The sequence below is a fragment of the Nannospalax galili genome, unplaced genomic scaffold (assembly GCF_000622305.1).
Source record: "Nannospalax galili isolate Female #2095 unplaced genomic scaffold, S.galili_v1.0 scaffold98, whole genome shotgun sequence".
NCBI classification, from domain to species: Eukaryota; Metazoa; Chordata; class Mammalia; order Rodentia; family Spalacidae; genus Nannospalax; species Nannospalax galili.
In genome coordinates this window covers 372,931-385,608 of record NW_008342013.1, presented here as the reverse complement: position 1 = coordinate 385,608, position 12,678 = coordinate 372,931, and the positions used below count along the sequence as shown (strand labels likewise).

At 39.6% G+C, this 12,678-nt stretch overlaps 1 protein-coding gene across 1 annotated transcript in view; it reads right to left on the bottom strand.

Annotated features, from left to right (window-relative positions):
* Ccdc171 (coiled-coil domain containing 171) overlaps positions 1-12,678 on the bottom strand; it is a 484,039-nt gene that overhangs the window by 353,900 nt on the left and 117,461 nt on the right. The window contains exon 10 of the mRNA XM_029565763.1: positions 4,986-5,124. Coding sequence (XP_029421623.1) covers positions 4,986-5,124 — 139 coding nt within the window. The remainder of the gene's footprint in view (positions 1-4,985; positions 5,125-12,678) is intronic.

Here is a 12,678-nt window from a genome sequence, read left to right as displayed (position 1 = left end):
ATATATATATGAAAGGACTTTCTAAATTGGACACCAGTTGCTCAGGAATTAAGATCAACAATCAACAAGTGGAACTTCATCAAACTTAAAAGCTTCTGTACAGCAGAAGAAACAACCAAGGAAGTGAAGAGGAAACACACAGAGTGGGAGAAAATTGTCACCTGCTACACATCTGACATAGGATTAACACCCAGAATATACAAAGAACTCAAAAAACAATGAAACAAGAAAATAAATGACCCAATATAAAGATTGGCTAAGGACTTGAACAGAGAGTTCTCAAATGAAGAAATAAAAATGGCTAAGAAACTCTAAAGTGTTGAACATTGTTAGTAATTAGGGAAATGCAAATTAAAACCACTTTAAGATTTCATCTCACCCTAGTCAGACTAGCTAAGATCAAGAAAAGATACCAAATGCTGGCAAGGATGTGGAGAAAGAGGAACCCTTATTCACTGCTAGTGGAGTTGTAAACTCATGCAACCACTATGGAAAGCAGTGTGGAAAACTCTTAAAAAACTAAAATTAAATCTACCATATGATCTGGTTATACCACTCCTTGGCATATACCCAAAGGACCCATCCTACTGTAGAGATGCCTGTATATCCATGTTTGAAACTGCTCTTTTCACAATAGCTAAGAAATGGAAACAATCTAAGTGAAGTTACACAGACCCAGAAAAGCAAGTGACACACGTTCTCCCTCATTGGCAGATCTTAGGACCAATCCCTTGTATGTGAGTATATATCCTGATGTAACAGCAGGAGAAAGGTAGATGGACAGGAAACACAAAGGGAAAGGGAAAGAATACGAAAGAGAGGCATATCAGGAAAGAGACGTTACCGAGGGGAAAATGGGATAAATGGGGGTATTCAACTGAGAAGAGAGGAGGGAAGAACATACAAGGAACCATGAGCGTAAAGGTGAAGAAGGAATTCAAGAGAGGGGGGATAGTAGGAAACAGATATTCTCAAGGGGAAAATAAAGTCACTTAAACTGGGGAGGGAGGAGGGACATTAGACAGGGAGAGAGAGGAGATAAATAAAGCTTAGGTGGTATAGAAAGTCAGAGGAAATGTATTAACTCAAAAATCCCCTGAAAAATACACATATGCTATCTGAACATGAGTGCATGTGTATACCTAAAGGCTATACAACAAGGACCACAGTGCCAGACAGGAGAAATTTCCTCTTCAAGCTGTTGGTCAAAGTAGTCCAAGAGACTCCCAAAATAACATGAGCTCTTGCCAGAGCCCTTGGTTATCTCCTAGAACTTGAAGGTAAGATCCTAGAGCTGAAGATAGGGCATACTTTGGACACAGGACTTAGAACAATGGAGCTGGAACTGACCTGGTAGCCTTCTCCCCTAAAGACTAGCTCTCAGCTCTAGAGGATACTATGTGAGCTGCTAAGGGAGAAAATCAATCAAAGGTCCAACCCAGTTCTAAAGCCTAAATAACCACAATGATTGGCACAGCAAGCACTGTTAATCTAGGAGATAATCAACATCTCTCTAATTTGACTTAAAGCTCCCTCAGTGGGAGGGAACTCATGGGTGGCACTGTAAACTCAGCTAAATATACATGGCAGGAGAGGACATAGATCCTAGAGAAAACCCTATCTCTTTCATATCCCAAGACAAATGAAACTTCTTACTATATGCTAAATATCAATCCTTATATTTACAGACTACACCACTCATCAAAGAAGCTTCTTTTTGCAACAGATGGAGGCTATTATAGAGTTCCACAAGTGGTCACACACAGAGAATATATGTCTGAGAGATGCTCAGCCCTAAGTGACACATCTACCTTGGAACCTCTACACCTAAGGCTCATGGAACATAGTAGAACAAGGGTGTCCTAGTCTGTTCCTCCATTGCTGTGAAAAAATACTCTGACCACTGCCAACTTGGGGAGGAAAGGGTTTATTCAGCTTACATCTCCCAGGTCGCAGTTCATCAGGGAGCCCAAGGTAGGAACACAGGGCAGGAACCTGGAGGCAGGAGCTGGAGCACAGGCCATAGAGGAATGCTGTTTACTAGCTTGTTCCCCTGGTCCCTGCTCAGCCTGCTTTCTTATGCAACACAGGCCCACCTGCCCAGGGGTGGCACCACCCACAGTGGGCTGGGCCCTCCCACATCACTCATCAAGAAGATGCCCTTCAGACATGGCCACAGGCCAGTCCAATAGAGGAAATTCCCCGATTGAGGCTCCCTCAAGCCAGGTGTGTCAAGTTGACACGCACAAGGGGATAGAGAAAATACTAATACATCCACAACTCTCACCAGAGAAGTTTCCTTATACAACAAGAGTATGGTGCACACAGAAGGCCACAACTGGCAGTTTTAGAGAATAAGAGACTTCAGAGTACATGTCCTTGAATAGGACTCCTATATTAAATCTCACCCACCCACGCTCAGGGACCATTGAGGAAGAGGGAGCAGAAACATTGTAAAAGCCAGAGTTGATGCATGAACATAAGGAAACAGAGGCTTTCAGGCCTCTGGGAACTTGCTCAGATGAACTTGTAGCAATGGTGACAGCATGCACAAGACCCAAGCCAACTCAAATAGACAAAATTCCAGCACCAAAAGAGGGAAATAGGCAGGCTCCCATAATAGCCTAGGAACTATTGGCAACTGATTATTGCTGGGTGAGGGAGAGTAGCCTTCCTTAAGATCTCTAGATAGGCTGACTAGACTCCAGTGGATGAACTTGTACTGAAGGACATCTGGGTACAAATGCTTGACCAGATAGGACTTAACATATATGACAGAATGCATGTATTCTGGTGGGGGGAGGGGGCTATAGAGAGACATAGATGGGGGAGGGGACCTAAATTAGATTAAGAACTATTATATGAAATGCACAAAAACTCAATAAAAAACATAATATTTTCAAAACGTCTTCTACCTGGTTTCAATTCCCGGCACCCACATGGTAACTAACAACCATCTGTAACTCCAGTTCCTTCAGATCAGATGGCCTCTTCTGACCCCTGCGGGCACTGCATGACACTGGTGTACTATCTCCATGCAGACAACACACTCATGGCACATAAAATAAAAATAATAAATAAAATACTTTTCAAAAGTCCTCCTTACCCCACTGTCATGATTTGGGCTTAGATTTTTGAATGGAGAGATGATTCCCTTGAAACTTACTGTGAATTTTAGAATATAGCATGCTTGACTTCACATATATTAATTTATATTTATCTTTGATTTTCCTATGGATTTTCCTCTTCTTATCTTGACTATTTTTTTGATTAATTGGATGCAACTGTTTCTCTCCCTGTGGGAGAGTCCTCTTGGAATAAGATTGTCTTTCCATCAAGAAGAGGTGAAAGACAAGCTATGCCAACTCTAAGTCTAGGCCAGGAGTCAATAAACTACGGTCTGAGGGACAAACTTGAACAGGTGTTTATTGTTATAAATAAAGATTTATTGCACGACAAAAAATTTATTTAGTTTTATTTTATGCGTATGAGTGTTTTGCCTACATATATACAAGTGCACCCATGTTGTACAATGCCAGCAGAGGACAGAAGAGGGTGTTGAATCCCCTGGAACTGGAGTTAAACGTGGCTGTTAGCCACCATATGGGTGCTGGGAACCAAGCGTGAGTTAATAATTCTTAATATGACATGGAATTATTATTTCACCTTTTTGAAGAGGAAAAATAATTATATCCTCGATAGTGAGATCTCTTTGGGCTGAGGACATAACTGAAACGGAAGTAGGCAAGTCTCTGAGGAAGGCATAGATGAGGGGAACAGGAAAGGAGGGAGGAAAGCATTACTGAACTTTATCTCTTCATCCCCGCTATGGTTCCCAGAAAACTGCAAGGTATAACTATTCTGCATCAAACAAATAAATATATTCACATCAGTAAGTACTACAGAGAAATCTGGATGTGAAAACTGAACCATGTTAACCTCGATACATTGAAAATCTCCTGGAAGAGAGAAGAGATATCAGTTCTTAGTGGGGTTTTATTACAAGAATGCTAAGCTAAGAACTAAAGAAATACCAACTGGGGAGAGGCAGCATTCTCACTGAAGGTGGATAGGAAACATAAAGAAAATAGAATCTTGGAAAGTTTCACAGATGGCAAGATCTCAGAACTGGACATTATAAGCTCTACAGCAATCTGTTAATGGGAAACAAGGAGCATTTTAGTCAATATGAGTAAAAAACATAATCTGAAAAATACAAATAATGAAAACATGTGTTTAAAGAGCCAGGAACACTCTGACAGATAAAAGTCAAAGCAGAGAGAAAAGCTAGTATGAAGCCAAAAATGAAAAGGGCTTAGATTGTATGACAGGAAGCTGGACTTACTCTGAATGTAAAAGGAAACATCAATGATTTTCAAAAAAAAAAAGGTAGCTGACAAGAACATATCAATATTTTTGAAATAAAAACTTTTTGTGAAAGCTAGCTTACTGGGGTATTATAGAGACAAAGTGATCAAGTATAAAATGATTAGAAAATTGAGTCACTAAAATCGTTTAAATCTATTAACTACAAACCCTGATCCTCCTCCACACAGTAAAACTGTTTTATGCACTTCAAGTTAAAAAAAAAAGTTGGGAATGGTGGTGAACATCTTTAATCCCAGCACTCATAAGGCAGAGACAGGTGGATCTCTGTGACTTTGGGGCCAGCCTGGTCTACATAGGAAGTTCCAGGCCAGGCAGGGTTACATAGTGAGACCCTGTCTCAAAAAAAATTTTTTAAGTATTCTATAATTCAGAATTTTTGTTAATTCTGTTAGTTTCCCCAGTTGTCCCAAATCAGAGAGTTTTTATTATGTACATATTTGGTGTAAGTAGCATTTCCAATTTTGAAATTTTATAACGATGCCACTATAATTACTTTCACACCTCTATCTCATGATATACAGTAGAGCGCAAACACGCCATACATCAGATATGGCCCAATAAAGCAATTGCCATAGGGTTTTCTCCTTCATCCTTACCATTACAAGTTCCTCCCGTAACTCACTGCAACTTGTTTCATTATACTGGAGTCTCTTTGAAAGGTCTGTAATTACTTTCTTCTGTTCTTCGATCTCTTCATTTAGTTTCTTGTTTTGGGAGAAATATTCTCTTTCTAATCTGAAAAGTTGAAAATGTCAGAGCAGGTTTTCACATATGCTTCTCTTTAACACAGAATATGATGTTCATATAGATCATGTTCTCATGCCAAAGGGTTCCTTTTAAAGTAAGACCATCAGGTTATCTCAGGTTTCATTAAATGCATTTCCAAATAAAGTAATATTATTGGTTCCAAACATAAAACAAAAACAACTACAACATCAAGAGGAAGTATAAATTACATAATTATTGTACAGCAGCTGTACAACTGATGGAAAAGGTTCCCTCTGTCTGAGGGTGAACCATTCAGGGCACAGAAAATGTAAAAGGAGGGACAGAATACAGCATTTTATAGTCCTAACCACATGGGTCTATTAGGTGAGGGCTGTGTGTGTGTGTGTGTGTGTGTGTGTGTGTGTGTGTGCATGTGTTGAAATCTCATCATCTAAAACACTATCTCTGTACTGAGCTGTTCCACTCTTTCATTAAAATGGGGGCAGAAGAGGGGACATGTAGTAGATGCCTGAAGACATGCCCCCAAAAGGCTTTTAATGCCCACCTTTCCTATTCTCACATTAAACGGTTTTGCATTTTTGAATGAAAGACTTTAAGGGAATAATATTTCTCCCTTAATAGCAGGTATTTATACTATGCCCAAGGTAATAAGCAACATAGATTGAAATACTATTGCTGTGGTCTCACCATTGTTTTTGATGAATAAAACCCACCCACTACAGTTCAATTGGTTCAGAAACTGTCTCAAGACTCATAAAGTCCTTCTATTTTTATTTTTCTTAGGGGGGGTGGTGTTGCGTGCTGGTGAGTATGTATTTGCAGACACTTGCACACACACAAACAGAGGCAGGAGCAGGGTACCAGGTATCTGCCTCTGTCTCTGTCAGACTTACTTCCTTCACTTGGAGTCTATCACTGAACCATCCACTCACCATTTTGGCTAGGCTGGCTGGCCAGCAAGCTCCAGATCTGCCTGTTTCCACCTCCCAGATGCTGGGGTTATAGTCACATGGAACCATGCCTGACTTTTGACATGGGTGATGAGGATTCAAACGCAGGTTCTCATGCCACCCGCTGAGCCATCTCCCCAGCTCCCAAGAGAGTTGTTTTAAAATTAGTGATTAAGGGGGCTAGGGAGATGGCTCAGCAGTTAAGGGCACTGGCATCTGGAACTCCATTTCCAAGGGATGTGACGCCCTCTCTGGTCTCCATGGGTATTGCACAACACAGGTGCACTTATATACATCAGCCAAAATACTCATACACTTAAGAAAATTAAAATAATAAATATTTAAAAATTAGTGACTAAAACTATTAACATACAACAGAAATGGAGCACGTTTTATTCCTTAAACTTCATGCATGTAGAACTGGTTTGATGTTTGCAAAATCAAAACAAAAAAGAAAAATCAAAATGCAGTCATATGCATTTTGAAGACACATGAATCTCTTTTCAGAGAATCTGCATTACTGTTTAATGTTGCTCAGGCTGTTATTAATTGTGTTTACTTTGTTTTTGAGACAAGGTCTCAGCATGTAGCTTAGACTGGCCTGGAACTCATTATGTAACCCAGCTTGGCTCAAAGTCACAGTAATCCTCCTGCCTCAGCTTTCCAAGTGCTGAGATTACAGGCAAGAGCTCCACACCCAGCTGTGTGTGTATTCTCATGTGGACATGTAATGAAAAGCAACTTATAAGTGTTATGCTTTAAAAATTGACATCCATATGATTAACTTTAATTCAAACTAAAGTGTTCTCACTATTCTTAACCTGAGGTCCTCTTAATAATTGGAACAGAACCATTTCTTCTGATTTTAAGCTGTAATTGTAGAGATTAGAATAACTCTATCACAAAATCAGCACTGCACTCAGCCTAAAAATAAGCAGCTAATTTTTCATTGACATGTGACCATACTTTGAATAGACATTTTTTCCTCAGGGTGCAACACAAACAAGTCTTGTATATTATATTTTGGATCAAGGATAGTCCAAGGTAAATTAGCTAAGACTAAAATAAGCATATATAGAAGAATTAGATGCTACACTTGTAATGTGTAAATGTCTCAGAAAGTAAAACAATGAAAATGAATCAAAGTATAGTAAAGTTAGGTAAATCAGAAAATCAATCCAAGAGTCCCCACACATAAATAGCGAAGTTCCAAATTTAACTCACACCAGGCCCAGCATCATGAGGTTTCAGAACACTGACTCAAGAAAGTAGTGTCCTAAGAATATGTCATTATTTCACCACATATTACAAAGTAAATATAGAACATATTATTAAAGTAAAAAAAACTATTTGCCTATGACATAGACAAGGTAAGTTTCCAGAGGGAACCATAGACCATGCACACCAGATCAAGAAGCAAATGGCCTCACACTTCCAAACACCTGAAATGAATGACTAGCAAGCCAAACCATGAGAAAGGGGTAAAATCAAAAAACATTTTCTGAATGTGCTTTCAAATTTTCTCTGATATAAAACTTCTCCAAGAAACTAATTTACAATACAGTAAATAAAATGACAAAAGGGTAAGAAATTCGAACTTAAGATCACAATTCTATTGTGTAAAAGGAGTTCCAAGGATGTCACTAAAGTCCTGTGTGAGTACATGCAGAAAATTTAAAGGCCAACTGTCAGAAGGGGAAGATAGAAAGCTGTCCCACAGGGATGTCTCTTAGAAGACACACACACACACACACACACACACAATATGCTAGAATTTTTAAGGAATGGGAACAGTAAGATTTTCTGTTAGAGTTTAGGAAAACTTAGGGGCTGGAGAGGTGGTTAAGGACACTTGATGCTCTTCCTGAGGACCTGAGTTCAGTTCCAAGCACCCACATCAGGTGGCTCACAGAAGCCTGTAACTCTAGCTCCAGGGATTGGATGCCTTCTCACCTCCACAGGTACCTACACACATGTGGCACACTCATAGAGACACACATACATACACATAAAATAAAACCTTTAAAAAATATAATATAGAGGGGGAGGTGTCTGAATATAAGCAAAATACATTCCATGAAATTCTTAGATCAATAAAATTTAAAAATAATAGTTAAATATGAAAAGAAACAGCAATAAGAATTACAAGTAATTGTCTCAGACAAATGGAAACAGAATTGAGGACAATGGACATCAAACTGCAGTGTTTATTATCTGCTTCTCACACAGCTAAAACTATTGATCTTACCAGCACTATTTTATTCTTTAAACGGTGTAAAGTGTTAATTTGATAAAAAAAATCAACATTTTTATCAAAAACCACTATTACTCAACAAATATAAAATTAAATGCATTTGTCACTTGCATTATTGCATAAAATTCAGAAATCTGGATCACAAAGATGAGGACACATGAATACTTTGCTGTTAGCAAGCTGAGTACAGCGTGAAGAAGCGACTCCTACACTCCCACCAGCCCCACTCAAGAACAAACGTGTAGCACAAGAACAGGGCGCATGAAGGAGAGCACCCATGTCTGAAGGCCAAAGACGGGAGTCAGGACTCACAAAGTGAAACGGCAGAAAGGGAGAGAGGAGAAGGAAGCCACAGCAGGACACCTTCATGCTGAATTTCAATGCTTTTACCATGCAGCTAACAATTTGCCAATAACAAGATTTTTTTAAACAAATAGCCATCTCTTTGGACTATGTTGCAGCAAGAATATAAACAAGAATAGTGCCACTAAATCATAATACTTTATTCTTACACTTTGGGGTAGTATACATAGAAAGATAAAGAAGCTCCTGAATACTGAGTATAAGGAAATAAATAGAACTTATCTGGAGTCCATTCAGTATCCTATCTTTAAAGTCATTTTAAACTATAAACTTAGACTAGATTTGAGACTTACTATGACTTTTCCCTACTATTACCTAACAATCAATTACTATAATAATGAAGTCTTAACTATATTTGAAAATGCTTTAATACAAAAATTATTTAAAAGTTTTCATTTCTCCTGCAAGTTTTAGATGGAAAAAATTTATAATAAAATTTGACAACAGAAATGTTAACATATTTCATCTAAAATTATTTCACATAGGCATATTCATTTTTATAAACCTATGAATCTGAGTTCTAAATGCACATTGCTTCGCCTTTCTTCCAGTGAAATCCTGACTAGACCTGTGTGCTGGATAGCTTTAGTGTCAACTTGACACACCTGGGTTGAGGGATCCTCAGTTGGGGAATTGCCTCTATTGGACTGGCCTTTGGCCACGTCTGTGGGGAATTTTCTTGATTATTGAGTATTGTGTGAGGGCCTAGCCCACTGTGGGTGGTGTCACCCCTGGGCAGGTGGGCCTGTGTTTCATAAGGTAGCAGGCTGAGCAGTGGCCAGGAGAGCAAGCCAGTAAGCAGAGTTCCACTAATGGCCTGTGCTCCAGCTCCTGCCTCTAGGTTCCTGCCCCGAGTTTCTACCTTGGGCTCCCAGATGAACTGTGACCTGGAATATGTAAGCTAAATAAACCCTTTCCTCCCCAAGTTGGTAGTGGTCAGAGTATTTTGTCACAGCAATGAAGAACAAACTAGGACAACCTGCCTGGCAACAAACAACTGTAACGACCTTGTCAGGGGCAAGAAGACGTAGGGGGAAGAGTGACCACCTTTCATCTCCTAGATTCATCTTTTCATTTTCCCCTCTCCAGTTTTGGAAGGCTTTCTGACATTAGTGGAAACACCAGAGCTGGCCCATAGTTTAGGCAATTAACAGGAAGAAGAGCTCATCAGAAATCCAAAAAGTTAAAGGGGTAAATTTCTCTTGGTAGTTTTCTTATTTTTTGTCTGCTTATCTCCGCTTTCAGAAATTGGAATTTCACTATTGTTTTTCTTTCAGGTTTCCCAACCAAACATAGCTGTGAATTCTTATTTGTATTTTTTTCTTTAAGGGATACACACTCCTTTCTGTGACTTCTTTATAATTAAATGACACAGTCTTTCTTAATGGTACTTCACTTGAGAGGCAGGGCTCCTTTATAATTACATGGTAGCTGGCGAACTTCCTGTGAAAGTTTTGAAGGCTTGTGCATGTGCACATCTGTATGAACATTTGTGTCTGTTAGTACAGTGGCAATGAAATTACCTGAAGTAATGATTACTTATAATTGCAGTATTTATCAGCACCCACATGGTGACTAACAATAATCTAACTCTAGCTACAGGCACTGCATACACATTGCATTTACATATATGTAGCCAAAACACTCCTTGTTTTGGATAAAAACAAATCCAAAAACTGAAGTATTTATGAAAGAAACAGCTTATTCTGAGTCCAGCTTGATTTTTATTTTTCAAAGTGTAATGATTGTAGGAATTGAGAACATAAGAGAAACAAATCAGCACTAAGAACACCTTTGAGTTAGGCTGCAGGCTTCTTGGTTCTCCAGACCAGGACTTCAAAGCAATCCAGCACTACCTGTCCTCCCACTTCTGTGTCCCCAAATAAGAATGCCAGGGTATGTGTTAATTTGCTTCCTAATCTCTGTCTATTCAGCCAGTGACCACTTCACTAAAACATCAAGTGCAGCTCTGGTGACCACAGAAGGCTTCAGAGGTCTGGATAAAAAAGAATCCTCTTCCTGGTCTCCTTTTCCCTCCACTCAAGGTCTGAGCTGGCATCTCAGAACCCTGGAACTGGAGATTCCAAGCCCAGAATTCCCTATATGTAGTCTCCTTGACTTTGAGAAGAAACTTTCCCTTTGCCATTCTTACAATCTCCCTGGTGGATTTTGCTGGTGCTTCCTAATTGGACTCAGTCCAAGAGGGTGTGGTCATGGGGGGCAGAGTTATCTATACATAGTGAGGGTCTCATGTGTGGGATATTTGTTTTCTCAGTGCAACAGGACTTAAGGTTGGAGCCACCCCCCTGCTTCGTTGGCTCACAACTAAGATGGTGATAGGGTGGCTTGTGCCAGCAGCACTGTGCATGTAAAAACACAGATGCGATAAGCAATTTGCCTGTTCTTCAGCTGAACTGATTGTTTAGTCTGAGGTTTTTAAACTCGCAGGCAACTGACAGTAATGTCCGCTTGTGAACTGTAAGCTGAAAGTAACTTTTTCCTACCCCTACCCCCTAGTCCTCCTCTAGGCACACAGCTCATCCCTAGCAATATCTCCTCCAGAGAAAAGGAAGTCCTGCACCATTTCTTGTTTGGCCTCCCAATTTTCCCCAATTTTCCAAGAAGGAGTACCCTTTAATCCCAGCACCCAGGAGGCAGAGGTAGGTGGAGCTCTGTGAGATGGAGGCAAAAGCAGCCTGGTCTACATAGTGAGCTCCAGACAAGCTGGAGCTACAGGGAGACCCTGTTTCAAGAAAACCAAAACAAACAAAAAGAGTAGTTTTCTCATAATGGCAGGGGCTGCTGGAGAAAGGAAACAGCAAGCCCACCCTAACTTGGTGGAACAAAGCATATACCACAGGTTCTAGAGAATTTTTTATCTGTACTATAAACAGAGAATTAAGCAAAATGTTTGATGCTTTAATTTTGTGTTAATTGTATCTATTACTAAACTACAGGCTATAGACTTCTGGGTGCTCACAGAACCACCATTTTAAACTGATTTTTGTATTTTTAAAAAATGTTAAGTAGGATGCTTTGTATTGTTGCCAGACCCTCTTGTGATGGGTAATGTGTGCTGGAAAACCTGCATTTCAAGATGCAGAGAAATGAAACTAGATCCTTACCTCTCACCTTGCACAAAACTCAACTCCAAATGAATCAAGACCCTCAACATGAGGCCTGATATCCTGAAACTGCTACAAATAGGGAATGCACTGCAACTTGTAGGCAGGTAGGGAGTTTCCAAATAGGCCTCCAGCAACTCAGGAAACAAGCAACTGACAGGTGGGATCTCATGAAACTGTACAGATCTTCCATACAGCAAAGGAAACTTTCAATCAAGTGAAGAGGCAGCCCACAGAATGAAAGAAAATCTTGGCCAGCTACACATCTGACAAAGGATTAGGGTATAGAATATATAAAGAATTCAAAAAAAACTAAACACCAAGAAAATAAACAATGCAATTTAAAACTGATGGGCTAGAGAAATGAAGAGGATTTTCTCAAAAGAAATATGAATAGGTAGTAAACACTCGAAAAAGTGTTCAACATCCTTAGCCATCCAGAAAATGCATTAAAACTGCATTAAGATTTCATTTCACCCCAATCACAACGGCCATCATCAGTAATATAAAGGGCAACAAATGCTGATGTGGAGGTAGGAAAAGAGGAACGTGTAAATACTACTGGTGGGAGTGTAAACTAGTGCACCCACTCTGGAAATCAGTCTGGAGGTTTCTCAAAAAAATAGATCTTCCATATGACCCAGCTATACCACTCCTGGGAGTGTACCCAAAGGATTTTATCTTACTATAAAGACACCTGCACATCCCTGTTCAATGCTACTCTATTCACAGTAGCTAGGAAATGGAATCAACCTAACTGGACATCAACTCACCAAAGGATAATGAAAATGTGGTATGTATGTACATGTCTTAGTTACTTTTCTGTTGCTATGATAAAACACTGACCAAAGCAACTTACAGAAGGAAA